This window comes from Pyrgilauda ruficollis, unplaced genomic scaffold (genome assembly GCF_017590135.1).
Source record: "Pyrgilauda ruficollis isolate IOZ18807 unplaced genomic scaffold, ASM1759013v1 scaffold25, whole genome shotgun sequence".
NCBI lineage: Eukaryota > Metazoa > Chordata > Aves > Passeriformes > Passeridae > Pyrgilauda > Pyrgilauda ruficollis.
This window is the reverse complement of record NW_024523822.1, coordinates 21,500-44,882: the sequence shown is the minus strand read 5'-3', so window position 1 is coordinate 44,882 and position 23,383 is coordinate 21,500. Positions and strand designations below refer to the sequence as shown.

The window sequence follows — 23,383 nt, the reverse complement described above, 5'->3', positions numbered from 1 at the left end:
GCCAAGAGCATGGGGCCAGACTTTTCAGTGGTGCCCAGATACTGGACAAAAAGCAATGGCAAACTAAAACACAAGAAGTTTCACTGAACATGAGGAAGAATTTTTTTACATTGAGAGTGCTGGAACGGGCTTTGTGGAGTGTTCCTCTCTGGAGACCATCAAAACTCACCGGATGCATTCCTGTTCCTGTATCACCTGCTCCAGGTGACCCTGCCTTGGAAGAGATGATCTCCAGAGTCCCCTTTCAACTCTATTCCAATCACTATTCTGTGATTCACTGTATGTCTCTTCCAACTGAAAATATTTTATTATATTCTACAAAATCTCCTGACAACTTGAATTACTAAGGAATTAAGCAATTTGGAATTGTAACACTGCATATTCAAAAAAAGACCAGCATGTGTGAAAATAAAACAGAACTGTAGATAAAAGTGAAATGACCAGATAAAGTCAACCTTACACACAATGGTTTGCTTTGTTGGGTTTTGGGATTCTTTGGAACTTCAGTCTGAAGTTCTTCCTTTTCAAAAGGAATATTCCCACAGATGTACTTGTAGCAAAGCATCTTCAGTTAAGAGGATGTAAGTCTTCTCACATGTGTGAAATTGCTGTAAAAAACAGTTGATTTTGCACAGCACAGAGTTTGTGGCATACAAAAAATCTAATACAAATTTAATAATAAAATAGATATTTCTGCTATTTGTGTAGAATATTACGTTTGTAACACAGCAAAAGAAATTAAATGTTTCAAACCAGAAGAGGTCTCATACAGCTGTAAATAGACAAATGAGAAATCAGAGATGTTACTTCAAGAAGCTGGTTTTACTGCATCTCAAAACGCTCCATTTTTATTCAGTAGTGTTACCCAGATACTAATCTAGAATAAAAATAGAAGAGAATAATAGATAGAAGAGAATAACATGCTACAGAGGCCACATTTAAATTTTTTTCACTGAAAATCTGAAAGGACAGTGTAGTTTATTCACTGTATTAATCTTCTCAGGGGAGATAAACTTCCTTTTCCTGAAGACATTACAAAATCCCTTTTCAATCTGCTTCACAATGACACTGTAAAATTGAAAGTTTTTAAGAAAAAGTGACATTTCTGAAATTTAAAGTATATTTTTTATGCATACCCCCTTGCTGATTGAGACTCTGCATTTCCCTTTCTCTGCGATCTAGTTCAGCTGCTTTTCGTTCCAGCTCTTCCTGACGCTTTAGCAGTTCTGCCTGGGCCAAGGCATGCTCCTGAACAAAACAAATATCACCAGATATTGACAAAAAGTATGAACATGGCATTAATATTCCAAGTATTTTCATTATAATTGAGCATCTCCATTTGTGAAGACTGACCCAATATAGCACGAATTCACATATTACCAATTACTTAAAGGCAGTATTAATTTTAATTTGGAAACCAACACTTATTTACAAAATACATTATTCCAGAAGCATATTTAAATAATTAGTATTAAAAGGAACCTAGTGCCTAAAAGTTGCAGACAAACCTTTGCTATCTGTGTGTAGGAAGATGGTTCTTCTGTTGGTTTCATTATTGCTGGCTGGGTACTGGGTACATTCGGCATTTTCATATTTCCTGGAGGAGGCTAAGAAAACAAAAGACAATTATAGAGAAACATTTTCCTATTCTAATAAATTTCATTATATCTGTAAGAACCAATTTAGATGTTTTAAAGGAACTGCTACTGAAATAAATTGAAAACTTGATATGCTGCTTTCAATATTTCTGATCTTTAGAAAAAATACATCAACTGGGTTCTGTGGTACAGGTTATCTAGCATTACTTTCAATTAACACACAAAACTTTAAGAATTCAGTAAAAGTAAATGGAATTTTAATTTTGTTCGGACATGAATATTAATACAGCCAGTAACTGTTTCAGAGGATTGCAGCATTTAAGAGTCATCTATTCATACTCTGAAACACAATGTAATTTATTAATAATGTCTTCCAGAGCCTTCTACTTAACAAAAGCTTATATCACCCAGCTAACTAGAGAAATTAATATAACATATGAAACTTTCAAATTCAAGATCCATAATCTATTGCATTACCACTTCACCAATTTTTGCTAGGTATCACTCCAGAATTTCTGCTAGGTTAATACAAGTGTTAAGAATATAATGCCAGCAAAAGATGCATTTCAGCAAAAGTTGCATTTCAACCATTATATTCAGAGGATACAGACTGTTGCTGAAATTCATTAAGCACAGAAAAAAGTACATGTTTTTGATATTACCATGTATTCATACTTACTTAGCTTCATAATGTGGCACAGAGAAACAAAGTCATAGTGATTAAAACAATCTTACATGCTAGAAGTTCAGTGTGGCTTTAATGTGTTTTCCCAGGTTACTATTCAAAGATCACAGCAATGCACAATAAGCACAGTTGTTATAAATTATCTACAACAGATGAAGAACCTAGTGAAGAAAGCATCATGATCACAGAGCATTTCAAGTTGAAAAGGACCTATGAGGATCATGCAGTCCAACTCCCAGCTTAAGTTGGCTAAGCAAGACTTTCCCCTCAAGGACCAATTCTGGCTCTGACTAATGACTGTATGTGTCAAGTGTTGTATGTCAAGTGTTGTAATGACTGTATGTCTCAAGTGTTTGTCCCTTGCTCACAGAGTAACCTCCTCCATAATTTTACCAGGCATTGGACTGAAACTTATTGGCTTGTAATTCCCAAAGTTTTCCCTCTTAGTCTTACTGAACACTGGGACAACATTTGCCAGCTTCCAGTCAACTAATATCTTTCCAGACTCCCACGACTGTTGAAAAATAACATGGAGAGGACCCATGATAATGATCAGCTAGCTCTTTCTGTACACTGCGATGAGTTGCACCAGGCCCCATTGACTTATGTGCATTCAGCTGGAGCAGTAAATCTTGAACAACTTCAGAGTTTACAAAGCCTTCAAGTTACAAGACTACAAGGGTCCCTGGGCCCATCAGTGGTGTTATAGACAGAGGTAAAAAAAGGCATTAAACATCTCACTCTGCCCACACCCCTAATTGTGAGGTGACTGACCTCACCAAGTAATAGATCAATATTATCGCTGAACATCCTTTTGCTGTTAACCTTTTTAAAAGGCTATTTGTCATCCCCCACAGTGCTGATCAGCTTGGATGCTCAACAAGCTTTAACCACACAAATCTCCTCCCTGCAGTGGTAAACCGCTTCTCTGCAGACCCTCCTGTATCATCTGTCTTTGTTGTCAATGACCAAACACCTCCCATTTTTATTTAAGTTTTTCTAGAAAAAGATCCCTGCTCAGCCAAGATGGCCTTCTGACTCACTTCGTTGAATTACAATACTTTGAAATTGCTTGCTCTTGAACTCTTAAAAGATGACTCTTAAAAAAATTACCATCATGCTTTTTAAACTCAGTTTGCTCTAAGTCTTCCTGCCAAACTAAAGTTTTCTGACCCTAATCAAAGCTGAGAAGCAAAAAGAATACTACAGCTACTTACAATGAAACAAACAGAAGCCTTGGAAAATCATTTAGCTCCTAAAATAATGCTCAACAAAAAACCCTGCACAACATAGCTGCACAGTCTGGGATTTTCCTAGAAGTGAGGAGTACTGAAGTTGTATCAGTATACTCTCAAGCTCTAGTATTGTGCTTACAGCCTGGGCTGCATCCGAAGAAGCTTAATCAGAAGCAGCCCATTTCAGGGGAAGTAATTCTGTCCCTCCTCTCTCCTCTTGTGACACCCCAACTGGATTACTGCATCCAGCTCTGGGACCCCCCGTCTAAGAAGACCATGGACATAGTGAGTTCAGAGGAAGGACACCAAGCTGGTCAGAGGAATGGGGCACCTCCCCTCTGAGGACAGGCCGAGAGTTGGGTTTGTTCAGCCTGGAGAAGAAAAGGCTCTGGGAAGACCTTATAGAACCTTCCAGTACCTGAAAGACAGCTTGAGCTGGCTGTGTCTTAAGAGAAACCTAGAACAAAGAAGTCCCTGGGCTTCTATACCTTCACAACCTGTGAACTCATTCTCCACATGTTCTTTATGCACCCTGCATATTCCTTTTGGTCCCATATGATTTTTGATATGGGACCTACTAGTTCTTTATGGAATTCTTTATGTGTAGGTGTTTTTGTTTGGACAGATTGCAGCTTCAGTTGACAGTTGCAACTTCTTAATCATTTAGCTTGCACTTGTCTTAGAGGCTCCCTTCACAAAATTAAGCAACAGTTAAATTTCAGCTTCCCAAAGTGAAAGTTTGTAGTTTGCAGCCTAAGGTTTCAGCAACAGTCAGTTTAAAAACAATCAGAACACAGTTTAAAAAAATTCATCTAACTAAACCTGTTTCCAACAGCTGACTGAGATAGGTGTTCAAAAGACGTTCTCTCGTGAATTGATTTCCTCATACAGGTGAATTTATTTATTTGGGAAAGGATAAAACTTCCATAAGTCAGGAATGGATGATCAGTTTGATTTCTTACAGACTTCTGTGTTTTTCTGCTGTGTTTACATACAAGATAGAAGGATAAGGAGCTACCCAGGAATTTACTGGACAAAAAAAAAAAAAAAATCCCTTGAAATACATCTCTTGAAACAACAAGAGGAAATCCAACTTCACTAATTATTTTATCCCAGTTTTCTAATGCAGCAATGTGAAATTGGTTGCTATATGCATTATTATGTATAGCTATTGTCTTATATTGGAAGATGTAGCTGGTGGGGTGTATTCTATCCCCATCTGTCAGAGGTGGGGCAATTATCTTCTGTTAATTGGGCAGTTTTCTTTATCTTTTCCACAACCAATCCTCCCTCCAGAGAGACATCTTCTGTTAATGGGCCATTGAGTGTCACTGCATGACTGATAAAATTACAGCATCCCATTGTGAGATGCTCTGCCCAGGGTGAGGAGCCAAGCATTCCTACCTGGATATAATCTGAGATTTGGAACACCACAGGCAGCCTTTTCCCACTGGATTCCCAGAGGAGCAGCTGTCTTTTCCACTGGATTCCCAGAGGCTCATCTACACCACCACAGGACCTTCAGAGGAAAACTCCACCCTTCCACAGGATCACTGCTTCAACAGAACCACACCTGTCACTGCATGAGGACTGCAGCCACCATTTAATGGGAGTGCTACCAACACCCTGACCAAGAGGGTGTCAGGTCATATTCTGACTCTGTCAGTACTGTTTTGTATTACTGCAATTTTTAATTTTATTTTTATTTTCTTCCCCAATAAAGAACTGTTATTCCTACTCCCCTATCTTTGCCTGAGAGCCCCTTAATTTCAAAATTATAATAATTTGGAGGGAGGGGTTTTACATTTTCCATTTCAGGGGAGGCTCCTGTCTTCCTTAGCAGACACCTGCCTTTTCACCCCAAGACAGGTTATATGGGTATATAGGCATATATGGGTGTATAGGCTTATCTATATACAAAGAGTGCTTCAAAAAGTTCAGAACATAGAAGTAGGAAGAGATTAAAAGCTTTCTTTAACACAATTTCATTAAATGATGAAGCAGAAATACTAATTGTATTCTGCTACTAATTGCTGATCATGAGAAGCATGACAAAAGATACAATGTAATCTCCATGGTGACTATTAGAGATGGAGACAAAACCACTGAAGATCAGCCAAGGACATTTAATATGACATTTACACCATTCCCCAAATTTATTTTTTTTTAACAATCAAAAATAAGACAGATTTTGAAATCTGATAAATGTAAAGTGAAAAAAACCCTAACAAAACTGATTTCTCATGTTAGATACTGAGGTGGTGACATAGGCAATCTAAAATCTCCCATGCCTACTTGTTCTTCTCCATATGTCTTACATGTTGTCTTCCTACCACTGAAGGTGAAGGATGAAAAAAAGTCAAGGCACAAAAGTACTAGAAGCCAGTAAACAAAATAAAGAATACTGAGAGAAAGCAGAGTTGATTTTTTTTTTTCCCATGTCCCATCCTGTATCCAAAAAAGACTGGTAGGAAGTACCTCACTTGACAAAGGGAGTACAACTGAGATAATGCAACAAATATTAGTTTTCAGTTTGAAATCACTTCATCACAGAATAATCATCCATTGAAATCCATCTGGATTTGAAATGGAGAAATATTTTTGCACTTTAGCATACTTCATTAACCTCCATTTGGAGAGAATGCGGAAAGAATCACAAGCACCAGGCTGAAAGCAGACCTCAAGGACCATGTAGTACAACCTTTCTTAGTAAAAGCACAGTCTAAACAATATGGCCTAGCACTCTGTCCAGCTCAATCTGAATGCTGCAGAATCCAACACTTCCCTGGAGATTAGTCAAGGTAAGTGGTTGATCAGGTTGCTCTCATTGTGAAACACTTTGCTCTTGTGTGCAATTGAATGTCCCCAGCAATAACTTTTGCCCATCACCTCTCATCTTTCGCATGTGACTTCTTGTAAAAGTGGAGTCTCCATCTTCTCTGTAGCCACCTTTTAATGTCTGGAATATGGACTTAAGGTCTTCCTTAAGACTTCATTTCTCAAAGCTGAAGAAACACAGTTTCCTGAATCGTTTCTCAAATGTCAGGCTTCCGAGGCCTTTGATTGCCTTTGTGGCCCTTCTCTGGATCCTCCAGAGGCTGTACACATCTTTTATGTATAGCCAGGATCAAAAACTGAATGCTTTTTTAATTCTAGAGTCTGCAAGATACAATCTTGGTAAAACCACTAAAAATCTGGAAACTGACTCCCACCAAAACTACTTGGATGCTTTTGCTCTGAGCAGCCCACAAAACAGAGTGATTCTATCCCTATCTGACAGACATCAGACAGGGATACTGACAGACATATGGGTATTTCCCTGAATCTAAAATTCACAGACCCTGCTTCTACCTCTGTTTATCCAGTCTATGAAGGCATTCACTTCCAGGGTCTCTTCAATTACTCCTGTTGCACATATTTCTTTGTATACACACATAGTATGCTCTTCTCTTGCATACAAAGCTGTCAAGAAAAGAGAGCTGAACACTTGGAATTGTGAGTATATCCTCAGGTACCTAGATACACTCCTTCAAATGCATATAATTACAGAATAAATACTCATACGTTCAGCATCCACAAGACAGAGAGGAAGGGAAGTAACACATAAAGGTTGATTATTACAGTACTCAATTTTTTTAGTCTTACTCTTGTCAAGAAAACCTGTGGAAGTTCTTTACCTCTGCAGAGAAGTGTTCCTTCAGTGGATAATTTTCATTAATCTGTAAACATGCCACAGATTATTAACTGAATCACAGTACATTGTAGATCTGACCATTGACTTAGGCTTCCTTCATTGTCTCAGCTTTTTGAGTAACATCTCTAACAAATAATTAGAATTTTTTTTCCAAGCACATCTGACTGTTCAAAGCCAGACAATCTTAGCCATATGCTTCAGTTCTCCTTTTCCCACAAAGCTGCATGTTAAAATAAGTACAGAAATAATAAAAGAAGTCAGAGTAGCTAAAGATTATATTTTTGTAAAACAAGATCTACTTTCTTCATGACTTATGGCCAATACAATACAAAGTCCAGAATGCAATGAGGCCCTTTCTGAACCTCATGACTGAACAGGAAGGCCTTCTTGACAGCTTTTGCTGACCATGTCCTCTGGGCAGTAATCAAATGTACCTCACCATTGAATCTTGTTAAACCACTTTACCACCACATTTGCATTTGCTATGCATCTTTGTTAAAATGCTGGTTTATATCAATTAACATAAGCTCCTTCTCTCTAACAAGTCAATTCTGTTGTTCCATCCATGGCATTGCAAATACTCAAATACGAACACTCCCTAACAGCATTACCAGATTTGTCATAAAAAATAAGACTGCATTTTAAAAATACAGTATTTAAATGTTTATAAATTATATTGACAGACAATAACCAGCCACACATTTTGATAATCTTGCACAAGATCTTCACTACCAAAAGCAGCCACTGAAAAATGTGGTTACAGTATGAATTTACTAATCTATTTTTTGTATTCCTCCCCACAACAGAAAAGAGAAGCACAAGGTATATTGAAACTATGTAAATTAGAGGTGTAAAACAACTGTTTCTCTGACACAAATTTTTCCTTTCAGTATTGCACCACTATACAAAGCCTGTGCACCGTTATTTAAACACAATGCTCTCCTTCCTCTGAACAGCATTTTCATAAAGACACAAATCAAAACAGAAATCAACAGCAAAACCCTGGGTAGGTGTGCCACACTCATAAGCTCCAAAGCTAGTGAAATGCAGAAAACCACAAGGACAGACTATCAGAAGTCTTTAAAAACAGGAAGAATAATTTAGTAAAAACTAGCAGAAGTTAATAAGAACAGGAAAAAAAACCTCTGTTTTTTCCCCCCTTTCAGAGGGCCAATCTTCCTTAACAAGTCAAAGCTCTCCGAAATCAACCTTGCCAATGCATCCTCCAAATACTTAATGGAACAATCTATTCTTCCACATCTTCCACTACCTGTAGCCAGCCCATTCTACATCAGTCCCAATTCTGAAAATAAAACCTCACAAATGAAAGATTAACAACACGATTAAGAAATAAACATGCTTACTGTTCTTGAATCAGAGAATGGATTGTATTCATCAAGCCCTGGAGGAACGTTTCTTGTCACTTGTGTAACAGAAGGATCCTACAAGAGGAAACAGTTGTGTAAATCTGTGCACATGCATATAATCAAAAAGGTGACACCCATATAATTATATCATATAAAAGTCAGATTTTCTTTCAAAGTAAAAAGAGGATTGTTTTCACTAAAGAAGCCTGTAAACATCTACCTCTTTATCTCCAAACTAACACCATTTAATTCTGAGCTTCTTATAAACCTAGATTAACACAGGGTAACAGAAACCCCACCTGTCATATATTTGATTTATAAGGGAAAAAAACTCTCATAAGAAAAGGGAAAAAAACCTCTATCCTGCTATGTTGACCAGGTGTGGACTCCACACCTATACACTTGAAAAGCACAAGAGAAGAAAAGAGCTTTCTGTAACCCTTGGACTTCCCTACCCAGAAGTACATCCAATGCCATCAAGAACAGAGAAAGCATTTCATAAAAATGAAGCTAAAATGCCAAAAGCACTTCTGATTAGGTTCTACTTGAACTAGTAAAATTAAGGAAAAAAGTTTAATTTTTTTCTACCTCAATTAATTATACAGCAAAAAAGACTGCTCGAGATTTAGCTTGAGAAAACTATTTCAGGAATTAAACATTTCCCTGTGCTACTGACAGGGAGGCTTTGTTCTGCAGAAGAACAGAAGTGCCCACCACAATGGACCACATCAACTCATTTTGAAAAAACCTGTACTCATTCCATGTGATGCCTGGTTCTTTCACATTGTTTCTTTGCCTTAAAATTTTTGCATTTTCAGAATATAACTATGGATAAAAGGTAGGCTTTCTTGAAAATTAGTAAATCCATTTATTCAATACTGTTAGTTACATATTTACATAAATGTACAAACGTACTATATTTTATATGTACATCAAACATAAAAAAGAGCTATATATATACTATTTACTTATTTTATAAAAATTATTTTTAGATATAGATATTTTCTCATTTCCAACAGTCTAGTTCAACATTAGAAAAAAACCTGGAGTTGATAAAGACTGAGAAGAAAATAAATATATAGTTATATATATTTACATTCATATTCCCTTTTAAGAAAGATACATTTAAAACCTTCACATGCAACAAAAAGAATAACAATAAGGGCTTCTACAGGTATGTTAAGCAGAAAAGGAAGGTCAAAGAAGTTTGCCCCCAATAATGCAACTAGTAACAACGGAAAACTGGTAACAATGAAGGAAGAGAAGGTTGAGGTACTCAACATTTTTGCCTCAGTCTTCACAGGCAGCCTCTCTTCCTACACCTCTGAAGTGGACGGATGACAGGAAGAGAACTGGGAAAACAAAGTACTACCCACTGTAAGAGAAGATCAGGTTCATAACCACCTGAGGGACCAAAATTTACCTAGGTCTGTTGGACCTGACAAGATGCATCGAAGAGTCCTGAGGGAATTGCCTGATGTAGGCGCCAAGCCACTCTCCATGACATTTAAAAAGTCATAGCACCCAGGGCAAGTCCCAGGTGACAGGAAAAGGGGAAACATGGTAGCCATTTTTAAGGGCAGAAAGGAGAACTGCAAGAACTACAGACTTGCCAGCCTTGCTTCTGTGCCTGGGAAGATGATGGAACAGATCCTCCCAGCAGCTGTGTAAGGCACATAGAGGACAGGCAGGTGAGGACATCAGTTACCAGCATCCCTCAAAGATCTGTATTGGGACCAGTGTTATTTAGTATCTTCATTAATGACACAGACAGATTGAGCGCACTCTAAGCTAATTTGCAAATGACCCAAGCTGAGCGGTGCAACTGACACAGCTGAAGGATGTCATGCCATCCACAAGGACCTGGGACAAGCTCTAGGAGAGGGCCCATGGGAATCTGATGAGATTTAACAAGGTCACGTGCAAGGTGCTGCACCTGGGTCAGAGCAGCCCTGGCACCAGCACAGGCTGGGGATGGACAGATCACAGCAGCCCTGCTCAGAAGGACTTGGGGGTGCTGGTGGCTGAGAGGCTGGACATGACCCAGCCAGGGGCACTGCCAGCCCAGAGAGCCACACGTGTCCTGGGCTGCATCCAGAGCAGTGTGGGCAGCAGGGCCAGGGAGGGGATTCTGCCCCTCTGCTCTGCTGAGACCCCACCTGCAGGGCTGCAGCAGCTCTGGGGCCCAGCACAGGAAGGACATGGACCTGCTGGAGGGAGTCCAGAGGAGGCCACAAAGATGGTCAGAGGGATGGAGCACCTCTCCTATGGAGATGGGCTGAGAGAATTGGGGTTTTTCAGCCCGGAAAAGAGAAGGTTTAAGGGTGACCTAATTGTGGACTTCCAGTACCTAAAGGGAACCTACAAGATAGATTGAGAGACTTTTTACAAGAACATGTAGTGACAGATATAGGGGCATGGATTCAAACTGACAGAAAGTAGGTTTAGATTGGACATTGTGAAGGAATTCTTTACTGTGAGGGTGCTGAGACACTGGAACAGGTTGTCCAAGGAAGTTGTGGATGCTCCATCCCTGAAAGTGTTCAAGGCCAGGCTGGATGGAGCTCTGGGCAACCTGGTCTAGTGGAAGGTGTCCCTGCCTATGGCTGGAGGAATGGAACTAGATGATCTTTAAGGTCCCATCCAACCTAAGCTGTTCTATGATTCTATTACATTATATATATTTTAAGCGACTTACTTTTTTAAAAAGTGACATAGAAATTATTAAATTAAATAAAATAAAAATCAAGTTTAAATGCAGACTCTGCTTTCTTAGAATCAGCATCTATTATGGCCTTAGCTTAGTCTTGTTAGAAGGAACTTTATCTGCAGATGCAGGAAGAGGATTTTCTTAATGGCTGCAGTCAACTTATTTACATCTAGGAAAAAAAAAAAAAAAAAAAAACAGGGCAGAGATCACTTCTAAAATTCAAAGGAACAGAGCAAATGAAAACAAGTCTGTTTATTCCAATAGCTATACTCACAAAACTGTTCATATAGGGCAATTTTAAAAGTTTGCTACAAAAAAGCTTAAGAAAAATCATTGCTTCAAAAATTAAAAAATGTATGTTGTCTATTTTAAACAAATTCATATATATAAGCAAACTTAAAACACCCTCTGGTCACAATCCCCTTTTCATTAAAGCATACATTTCGCTCCAAAACAGTATTCCAATGGTCACTGAACAAGAATCATCCTTTCTAAAGATGCGCACAAAACAATGTTAAATGCAATTCAATATTAGCTTTCTTTCATTTGACTCATCTTTAATTAGTTGTTTCAAAATAGCCATGCGGGTGAGTCTCCCTCACAAGCCTGCAACACTTACCATGCTAGACTCAAATACATTGTTACAACTAAAATATCATCAAGTCTTGCATAAACGGGTAAACTAATTAATTGTTACTGTGTTATTTGCTAAAATGGCTCTCACTAAATACTGAGCAGATGAACCACAAAAAAGAGGGAAAACGTGGTGTGGTATGTTTTTTGTCAAAATTTAACCAGAAATTACTTGAAATGTTGAACAGAAAAGTACATAAAAATATGCAAATAATGACATATAACATTTGAATTATACATTGGTATCCTAGACTCATCAGTACAAGATCAAAAAAGATGAAGTTAAAACAAAGTTATTATAAATAAGACAACTTCAAAATTCAATATACAGAACAGTAGAAACTTGTATACAGCTGAAAACTTTTATCTTATTGTGGTATGTCTACTGTAACCAGCAGCAAAGCCCTGAAACTAGTTGTTCACTCACTGCTCTCTGCAGTGGGATATGGGAGAGAATCAAAAAGGAAAAAGCAAATATTTGGTTTTTTAACAACTTGTGGTTGTTAAGAAAACAGACAGTTTAAAGATGAGAGAGGAGAGGTAGAGGCAAAAAAAAAAAGGCAACAAAATCCCACAAGTCAAGCAAAGACAATTGCTCACCCCCTCCCACCATGTCTGTTCAGCTTCTGAGCAATGGTTGCTTGGAACAGCCCCCCCCACTTCCCACCACCACTGCCAGCGTTGCTGCCAAGCACGATGTTATGCAGCATGCAAGATCCCTCTGGTCACCTGGGGTCCTGCCTGCGCTCCCTCCCAGCCTCCTGCCCAAGTCTACCCCCCGAGAGGAAACAAGAGTGTGAAACAAAGGTGGTCTTGGTGCTCTGCAAGCACTGCACAGCAACATGCAAGCACATCAGTGCCTTCCCAGCACTGTTTTGGTCACAAATCTGAAAGACAGCACAACAGGGACTGCTATGAAAAAAATTAACTCCATCCTAGTCAGGCCTAGTACACTTATTCCAGTCTTTACACATTAATGTCAATTAGTAGAGCATAAAACACTTTGTTCATGCTTTCTCCTCCACAGAAAAATGTTCAAGTACAGACACATGTGCAACTTGTGATTGCTAACCATCAGCCACACGTGAAACAGCACTATTTCACTGAAACACGTCTATTTACTATGACTTGAATAGCACTTAGGCTTTTAGGTTGAATTAGCTGCTTAAAAAGCATATTTCAATACTGAACTTCTGTTTGAAGAGTGCACTACTAACCAAATAACTGAACCAACTGAGCCTGCAGACCATAAATCCAATTACTTGAGCAATAATATCAGACTCATGAGACACACACCGAACAGCAGCCATTTCCAAAAAATCATGAAACAGTGGTCAAGTCAAATTCAGAAGAGCAACCTGTACTCAGAAATACAACATACAAACAAAAATAAATATCTGATGAAAGAAACCCGTTTTTTTCTTCAAGTGTTTTGAAGAAGACCAGGGTCAAAAACTCCTCAGATCTCCCTGTACATCTGCTGTGACATTCCAACACTAACAATGAAAGAGAACATATGCTGAGACAACAAGGTGTACTAGAGCAACAGTCTTAGCACTCAAAAATAAGTTCAACACTTAAATACATGCAGTGATTAGAGCAAGAAGCCCTTTATCGAAAGTCCACTGCCATTTTGAATTAACAATTGCTACACCTCTGCCAAATATTGCTATTGTTTGCTAAAGTAGCAGCAGCTCTAAAAAAACCTGAATGACTCAGAGGACGTTTAATAATAGCTCTATTCAAGTAAAGCTTCATTACCTAGCAAAGGAAGAAAATTACAGTTGTATTGAAATACACAAATTGAACTCCACCACTGCAAGTAGCATTGAAATTCTGCATTCAGAAAACTTGAATTACACAGTCTAGACTTCAATAGAAGTCTGTGACACAGAAAGACTCAAGCAAACCAGTCATCACAGGAAAAGAGGAATACCACAGCTGAAGGAGGCAAGTACCAGTCTGGAAATTCATATCTCTCCTATAACTCATTCACTGCTAGAACTATCCTCAGCACTTCACAGTCAGGGTGCCCAGGTGTAGGTGCTATTCTAATTGTTCTGAACACCTACACTGCATCAAACGACTGATATCAACAGGAGCTACACTTCATATTTCAAAACACTACTTACAATATTCTTGAAGAGATCAGACATTACATCCCACAAAACACAAAGAATTGTTTTGAATCGTTTACCTTACACTCACTGCATCTCATTTTAAAAATGGAGCAAATGCCAACTCATCTAAACACAGTGATGAAAATAGTGAAGCACTCATACTCACTGCTGCAGAATAAAAAAAACCAAAAAAACCCCATTGAATTTAGAAATTGTTCAGGGTTTGAATAATGAATACAACCAATAAACATGCAGGATGACATACCCAGAAGAAGTGGCCTTTAAATGAATGCTATGAAATTTCTATTTTGTATGACATGCATATTCTACCGGTTAAAAACAGTAAAAAATAATATTCCATAGGAATAAGTGAATCTATGCTGTAATAATTTATTTTCCATATCTCATGTTCCACCCAGCCTTATCTTACCCAAACTCCTGCCAGTTCAAATCCACAGCTTCTGATCTTCTTATTTAACTATTAGCCATACAATCACAAAACAGAATTAAAACCAGATATTTTTCATATCCAGCTATTGTAGCTATTGATGCATTTAAGTCATACAGTCATTTCAGATGACATTTTCAAGACCTGAATTAGTTTAGGAGACTGAAGTTTTAAGAAAGTAGCACAACTTAATTTAACTATTTTCCATCTAAATCTTTCCTTTTACCTGCTTCTTGCAGTCTCTCTCCTGTACCATCAATCTCAAAACGAAATATTAAGACACTTCTTTTAATCCTGACAAAATAGGTACAAGCAGCAACCTATTTCTTATGCCAAGAATAGAAAAGCCATAAAAATACCCCAACAAACAGTAACACAAACTCAGAAAACAAACACAGAAAAAGCAACACATTTATATTTCACACTGGCAAGACCACCTATAGAACTATTAAAAGCATCTTCTGTGCCAAGGTAACAAATTATGCTCACATCACTCAGATACAGATAAAATTAATTGGATACCCAGTTATCACAGAGAGTGTACAAACACAATTAACTACAAACAAGCATGTTTAAAACAGAGTAGAGTAATCTATTCTATGTGAGCTTTTACAGCTTTTTAAAAAACAGAATTGAAGAGAACAGACCTCTGTTGTCTAGGAGACCAAAACTAACCATCAGCTACCAGATTCACTAACACAGAAGATACTATCAAATTAAAATCTGAAGAAGTAAACACATTTCTAACAATGGCTGGTATTACCCTTCACTGGGTATGGGTCCAGAATTATTCCACCACCAGTAAATGACTTCTATAAAATACATAATATAGTAATAATCTGAAAACCAGCATCAGCTAAGCTTATACTGTTAGTTGTGATTTTAAGTGAAAGGAATATAGTGAACTGGGAATCAGCCCATCTAAACTGTCATTCATACTGCTAAAAAACTTTTCACTTTGAGGGATACCTACTTTTCTACCAAAAGACAAAAGCATTTTCTGCACAGAACATTTTTTCAGTTTAGTCCCAAGGACTAGCAAGGAAATAAAACCAGTATTTTATTGCAGACATTAGGAAATGGAATTTATTAACATTAAACACTGATACGGATAAAGATTATAATGCTTTTACAACACATCAGCAACTGAAAACAATTTCAAATAAAAATCACTGAAGCTACACAGAACAAAAAAAAAAACCAGTCGGAAAGTATGATTTAAGTAAGAATTCATCCTGAAGTTTTGTGGACTTTGATTCTGGGGGTGGGAAGACGTTATAATAACAGTAACAGTTGCACTTCCTGCTCTCTCTGAAGTACTCCCAAAGACAACACCACTGGGTCAGAAAATTAAGTGTTAATTTCTGTTGAAAAAAAATGCAATACAAAATGCCTGCAACTGTTGGTCTGACTTTTTTGATTTCTTGACCAAAGAGAAAATTATCCATCACACTTTTCATAAACAGGTTCTGGAGTGTTTCTCCATCCCATAAGGGCGCCAGATTAAGCCTCTGACATTGCAATTCACACATGTTGAATAAACATTTGGTAAAAAATTCTGGACTTATAATAATAAAAATACCCAAGTAGCCACATAACAGTTCTTTTACAATTCCAAGTTTTTCAAGTTTATCATATCAAATGCTGCCTGTTATATGTGACATTCATCACATGAAAGCAGAGCTGTAAAGGGCTCTGAGCAACTGAGCAAGGCAGGATCCCCACCTCTGAAACCTAGAACTTCAGAGGCTGATAAGGCCAAATTTGTCCTAAAGTTTGCACCAGCCTCATATTCCAATGGAGTACTGGATGCCTAACAAAGTACCACCCCCATCTCACAGCAGCTCTCAAACCATTCTCCTTTCCCAGCTCCGATATGTGTATGTTCCTCTATGTAATGTTGAATCTCAGAACACAGGGCAATAATAACACTAGGCAATATGTGCTAATGCTTCAATGAAAATCTAGAGGGAAAATGCAGCTATAAGATACTGAATAAGTATTAAAATGCTTCACATTTTTAAGATGCACTTACAGCACTGGTGAAGTGTACTCTTGGAAGCCAACTTCCATGTAGAACAGCTAAAGGACAATCCACTACCACAATGTTCAGCATTAATTTATGCAAGATTTAGGGGTACTCATAATTTTTGAAGACATGAAGGGAAAGCAGATAGTAAAAGTCAGGAAAAATACCTATATTTTATGTCCTATACTAACTTTAGGACAGACAACTTAAATCAGTATATTTTATAGTCAGATGCAGGAATTAAAACTTAGTTATGCACGTAGGCATGTGAGGAAACTGCTTCATTTTAAAGCTGCACAAACATTTTATATAATAAGGGTCCCAATTCTTAAAAAAAATCAGGACTTCTCCTTATTCCTCTAAGTTTCTATCACTTTAGCTTCACCTCAGCAACCACAACATAAACTGTATAGATTCTGCTGCCACAGAAGGTAGCAGTCATTTGCACAACTGCTCTCAGTATCAAACCTCTTGGTTGTATTTCCCACCAGATCAGACAGGAAATTAATTTGTGCTCATGTGAGTCAAGATTAAGCATAATATCCAACTTATAACTGGAATTACTTCTGTGCTTAGCTCTAGTGACTCAAGTAATCCTGTGATGTTGCAGTGTATTTTTGTTTTATTAGTAGGTTTATTGTTTGATTTGTAATTTGGTAGTTTTCTTATGCTGTTTCCTTTTTGTTCCCACCTTTTCCTAGTATTTTTGTCACTCTTCTTATTGTTCGTTGCTAGTTTCTATTTCTCCAAACTCTATCAGTTTACTGAAACTCCTCCCTTGGGATTTTTATTGGTTTATACACTGTGGTTCCCACCTTGTTTTTTACTCCCAATTCTCCTGATTTGTTAAAGATTGTACCCTCCCCTGAGACCTGTCCTCAAATATAAGCTCCTTTTTCCCCCGATCAGGGTCCCGGGAGGCAGAAGAAGGGGAAGTTTAGCATCAAATAAAGTTACCCTGGGATCAGTGTACTGCTCTGCGTCTCACTGCGCCGACAGCTGGCAACTGGGATTCAGTGGGGCTCAAGTTGGGATCTGCCGCAGCTCAGTGCCATTTCTGGGTACGGCAGAGTACCTCAGCCATCCAAACAAGAATGTCAGTCATGACAAAACTACGCAAGATCTGTCTTTCTGGAGCAACAACTCAAAGGTATCAATTCACAGCCTGGATCCCTAATCCCACTCAAAGAAACTACTCAAATACTTAACAATACATACATTTGAGGTCTGCTCTGATTATGCCCTCCCACACTAAATCTGACGAAGAAAAAAGAAAAATCTTCCTATCACATAGTGATTTGGCATTTTTCTGAAGGTCACCATTCACATTTGAAGAGAAATGTTTCTTAGTTTTCAGGACTATCATAATTTCTATGGTGTCAAATACATGCATCTGCTCAGAGCTAAAACATCAGATGATCTGACCCAACAGAATTTATCATACAACTCAGTCTTTATAGTTCTCCTTCTACAGCCACCAAAAAATAACTGTTTCATATGTTAGGATAATTAACAGTCAGTTTTCAAACCTTTTGCCATCTGTCAGCCAAGATCCAAGGGCCTATGAAATTCATAGCTCTACTTAAAAAGACTTCTCTGAGTAGTAGGATTGTTCACTTACAAAAGAAAAAAAAAAAAAAAACAAAAACCAAGAACACAGAACCAACAATTTTTATTGTAGATTAACAATGTAGATTGTTTCAGAGTAAATGATACTTACACCGAATTTTGAGACCTCTATTTCAGAACCTTTGTAACTGTATCACCTCCCAAGACAGAAGACTACAACTATCACCTATCCTATGACATTCAAAAAAAAAAAAAAAAAAGCACAAGGAGACAGCTGCATTAGAAATGTGCTTTTGTTTTGTCATACAAAATTTATTTCCTGCTGCTTTACCCTATTTAAGACAGACTGTCAGGACCTCAAGGATTCCCAAACTCCTCTTAAGTGGTCAGACCCCCACTCCTCACTAACACCTTACCTGATCATCAGAGGACTGTTGGCTGATCCTGTTTACTTTCACTGGACATGATCCTGACCCTGGCTTGGCTTTGTAACCTGGGTTCAGATCTGTCTCCTCTCCATAGATCTGCCTAGCACTGAATGCAGTTATCATCACCACATCCGCTCTGCTCACCCTGTTTGAGTGCTGTGGGACTGCAGCATTTGTAAGTGAGAAACTTTACAAAGTGTGAATTCACACTCACAAGCTATGACTAGTGCTTCTTACTAAAGAAAATGAATAGATTTCATTACTAACTTGCTTCCAATCATGTTACCTGAGGTTATACCAAGTGTGTACTTCTTCATATTGCTGATACATCATATCATAAAAGGATTCTCACATCTTCATTTGTATGGTATGTGGATGCATCTTCTTCTGCACAACCTTAATGCTATCAAAAGCTTGTAAATGTTAGCATGTCACTTATCTGTTTGTTTTAGTACCCTCTGACTTTCAAAAAAACCCATCTTTTGGATTTGTTGGTATAGCATTCAGAATGCTATTGCCATTTATTTAGAGAGGAAAACTGACTTCTAAAGCACATCTGGATTCAGTTCCAGTTTGTAGCTTTAAAAAAAGCCACAAATAATACAAAAATGCAAAGGTTAGGTAGCCACTTGTCTCAAAATCCATAGCACTTCATGATCAAGCCAGGTAAGTTAATTTCAGTTTTTCCAGAAGATAATTTATTTTTAGACTTCCAAAAGTATTAACTACCCAAAATACTGAGCACTAGGTGTTTATGCTTTATCTTTCCAGAAAACACTTTTATTTGATTCGACATCAAGCAAGAAGCTCTGCTCTAATCTTTTTATTAAAAGTCACAGGAACAGTTACAGGAAACCTCCCATGTAGATCACAGACAGCTAGTAAAACCAAAATGTTTACGGAAAAAAAGCATCTATCTTTAGACCTTGGCAACAACTCTTCCACCTGATGCCTTCCCACTACCCCTTCTCTGCCATACTACTTTGCTATTTTACCTTAGCACAGGAAGCAGCTTCAAAAGCAAGGAAAATAACTAATCACATCATACATAAAATTATCAAGCAACGACAAAAATATGAGTACATTACGATAGTGTTTAGACAATATGACTTAGGCTGTAAGGGTCCATCTGGAAATACTGGTTCTATGCATAAAGTATTTTAGAACACAAACTTAAATACATACATGCATTACTACCCACTAATTTCAAAGCTGTTCTGCCAACAAGATGGCCATCAAGCTTTAGCTTATGTATGAGGCCTTTTGCCCCTTCAAGTTAAATGCACAGGTAAGTAATGGCATGCAAGATAATTTTCATGGGCAGTAGAATGTGATGGAAGTTGGCAAAGGCTGAAGGAAGGGAAAAAGCCTCTGAAAAAGTACACAGCTTTCCTGAACCATCTTCTGCAAATGAAGAAATCCAAACAGAGAGCTTCAAGTTACAGAGAAGCTGTTACAGAGTCCTTTTATCACTATGCACTGCAGATAAGAAGCAGAACATAGATTCTGCCCAACAGTTACAAAAGAAGTCTTTCCCTACAGAGAAACTGGAATAACCTTTTGCATTTTAAGCAGTATCTTCAAAGTGGAAGTATAATTCAGGTGTGTGTCTAGCTTAGGTCTCACAGCACTACCCAGGACCAGTTACACAGCCTGATGAGCACTGCAAAGACAGCTATTTTGCATCTAATACCCCTTACTGTCCTGGATTTTGCTAGATGTTATTTGATTAACTATTACAAGAAGGATGGAAGTAGGAGGAAAGTCATCATGTATTTCTGTTGCTGAAGACACATTCTAGAATGACACCTTTTCAGTGTTTGGTGCCAAAAAGAACAGTGCTCACCAGCATTGGTACCAGCCCAAACTATTGTTGGCAGCAGACTCGACACCAGTACTTGTGCTCACCTGGATGACCATTGCACTGCATACAACAAGTGAAAACAGATCTTAGCCTAAGGAATTCTAGCCTAATGAATGCTATTGCCTCTGTTTTATGACCATAAAAACTAAACTAATGATTCAGACCAACTCTAATGAACAAATGTTAGGAACATTATGCTTCCAGCATCTATGCGGACAGAAGTATGCTTGGCTTGAAATGTGACAGCTCAATTTTTAAAAACTTTAATTATTCCAGCTAACATTCTAAATTCGCTGCCATCTTTTCTTTATCTGTGCTTTAAAGTGCCTGCAAAAAGTCCACTATTATCAAAGTAGGTAGCTTCAGAAGTTAGTTGAAGTGGATTCAAACAACAAAGAAAAAAACAGGAGGGGAAGCATCCAGAGAGGTCAGTTCGTTTTGACAACTGAAGCCAGTGAGTGAAGAAAGAATTCACAGCTGTATGACAAGTCAACAGTGCACAAGCTAAAAGCTTTATAGCACATTACAACAAAGCAGTTTGAGATGCAGCACAGAATTCATGCGCAGCCATTGGTACCCTGGTTACTTCAGACAAAGGTAAGGAAACAAGTAAGCTTAAAGGCGGTGGGAGGAGGCTAGAGAAGAAGAGAGCACATTCTCTAATTCATTAAGTTTAACTATTTGGCTCAACCAGACGAAAGAAAAAAAAGACAGCAGTAGCATTACCCCTAGCACAAAGCTAGGGTTAAAATATCCCAAACTTTTATCTTTTCTTCCGTCGAAATAACGCATATGAAATACGACTTGTATTATCTTAAGTACAGAAGAAAACACAGAGCTCTGAAGTTGTGAAACGCTGCCTATCCTCCGCGCCCTGCCCCCACCCCCAAGCCGAGTCTTCGCAGCCCACTCAGGGCAGAGACTCCGGCCCGCAGCTGCCACGGGGCCCTTCCTTCCTTCTTCCCCTCCCCCTTTCCTTCCTTCCTTCCTTGCTTCCTGTGGCGGAACCCCGAGGCTCGGCGCAGACCGACACCAAGGAAACCTCACGGCTTCCTCACCTTGAAGGGGTTGTTGAGGTCCGGGTCGGCGAAGGGGTTGCTGTCGAAGTCCGACATGGCGAGGGCAGGCGGGCGCTGCGGTCCCCGGCCGGCGGCTCTGCCCCTGCGGCGGCGCCCGGACAGTGCCCGGCGCAGGTATCCCCCCTGCGGCTGTCACAGCCCCCAACACAGCCCCACGGCCCGGGCCGAGCCCGCCCCGCCGCACCGACCAGCCACGGACCGCCCAAAATGGCAGCCCCGGAAGTGAAGCTACGGGTGGGATGGCCCTGGGAGGGAGAAAGGGATGAAGGCGGAGCGGCTGCTCCCGGGGCGGGCGGGAGGGGAGCTCATGCCTGAGCGGGGCGTGGGCGGGGCGAGGCGCGCGGCGCGCGGGAATGGCCGGTTCCGGGGCTGGCTGAGGGTTGGGCGTAAGCTGTTGGTTGGAGGGCCTGCGGTTACGGACCGGCCCCGTGTTCGCAGCTGCTGCTCTGGGGCAGTGGGAGCTGTGTCCCGCCCTCGGTAGTTAGCGCTGGCTGGGAGCCGGGGGAGAAGGAGTCCCGAGACTCTCCGGAGGGCAGCCGGACCGGGGGGCGGGCGGGGGTGGTCTGGCCCGGTGTGTCTCCCGGTGTCCCGGACCCCGCCGAGCCCGTGCGGCCTCCCCGGCCCTCCGCTCCCGCACCCGTCAGGGCGGGTCGGGACAGCCGGTCCGGTCTGGGGAGTGAAGTGGACGAGCGAAAGTAGTCAGAAAGCCTTACTTGGTAAAACACGAATTTACTCTCTCGCTCCCGCCTTCTGTTGGCATGCCAACCAGTTTACCCAGCTTGTGGCTGCAGGTGACTTGTACCAAGGTTCTGCAAGGACGGTAGGGAAGGTTCGGCTTTGAACCACGGTCACAAAATCCTGCCTCCGTGGGAGGAAGCATTAAAAAAGCCTCTTGGAAGTAATCAAGCATTTCCAACAGTTCAAAAGACTTTTTAAATACTTCCTCAGAAATGCTGAGAGTGTAGTTTGAAAAACCTGGTCCAAAAGATGCAAATAAATGCAAAGGAGCACCTTTGGTTTAGAGCTATGGTTGAAATGTGAAACTCAGTGCTACCAAAACTGTCTACATTGATGCAGCGCTTTCAGAACCAGCAAATCCTGAATTTCCTTACATGCTTTCTAGAGAAATTATTTGAAGTTTCATTTAAATTAAAAAAAAAAAAAAAAAGAGGTTTGGGGCAGGTCAGATGTAATGGTTATGGCAGTAAACCTGTTCTATTTTTACTATTCAAATGTATTTTTTTTCCCCACATAATTATGTAGACTGTGAGGCACACTAGTGTTACTGCTTCTATGATTTTTAGTATCTCTTCATGTATCATTACTCTGATCTTTGTGCTGACAGTCATTACAATTGGGCCATTCTGTCAACAGGCCAGGAAGAGTACTATATGTAAATGAGAATTGATTTTGCATGGATCAGTAGAGAAAGCAATACTTGCTTCAGGATCTGCTCTGATTTATGCAGACGTTTCTCAGTTTTTGTGAAGTACTGTGAAGTATACTGTCAGACATAAAATGGTATGGAAATGGGACAAATCATAAAAGCATAGCTTCTAAGAAAAACACTTTCAACTTCTTCGTTGCTATGAAGTGTAAAATACTTTTAAAAAATTCACAAGGCAGTTGTTGCACAATCAACAAAAGTACATTACAGTATTATTCCCAATCCTACATATATCTCAGTTATGGTGACAGCACATGAAATCATGTTGTTTTCCAATATTCACCCATGGCCATATATATCATGGCTCAATATATGTTGATAGTCCAAATGCTATCTGTGTTGATAGTCCACATGACAACTGTGTATTTGTTTCTCTTTGAGCTAAACATGAATGAATGCATGCATGCATGAATGAATGCAAGTTCGGATGAAAAGAATGTATTTTCCTGTATGGTTGCTGGTGCTTCAAATCACACA

General features: G+C 39.3%; 1 protein-coding gene across 2 annotated transcripts in view; it reads right to left on the bottom strand.

Annotated features, from left to right (window-relative positions):
• The window catches only part of SCAMP1 (secretory carrier membrane protein 1), a 40,724-nt gene extending 19,062 nt beyond the window's left edge, over positions 1-21,662 (bottom strand). Inside the window, exons 1-4 of one of the 2 annotated variants that reach the window (XM_041470820.1) lie at positions 21,439-21,662; positions 8,577-8,654; positions 1,509-1,607; positions 1,137-1,248 (exon numbers count right to left, since the gene is read on the bottom strand). In XM_041470820.1, coding sequence (XP_041326754.1) covers positions 1,137-1,248; positions 1,509-1,607; positions 8,577-8,654; positions 21,439-21,495 — 346 coding nt within the window. In that variant the 5' untranslated portion in view covers positions 21,496-21,662. The remainder of the gene's footprint in view (positions 1-1,136; positions 1,249-1,508; positions 1,608-8,576; positions 8,655-21,438) is intronic. The other variant, XM_041470821.1, reaches the window with a different exon arrangement.
• Between the last annotated feature and the right edge of the window lie 1,721 nt (positions 21,663-23,383).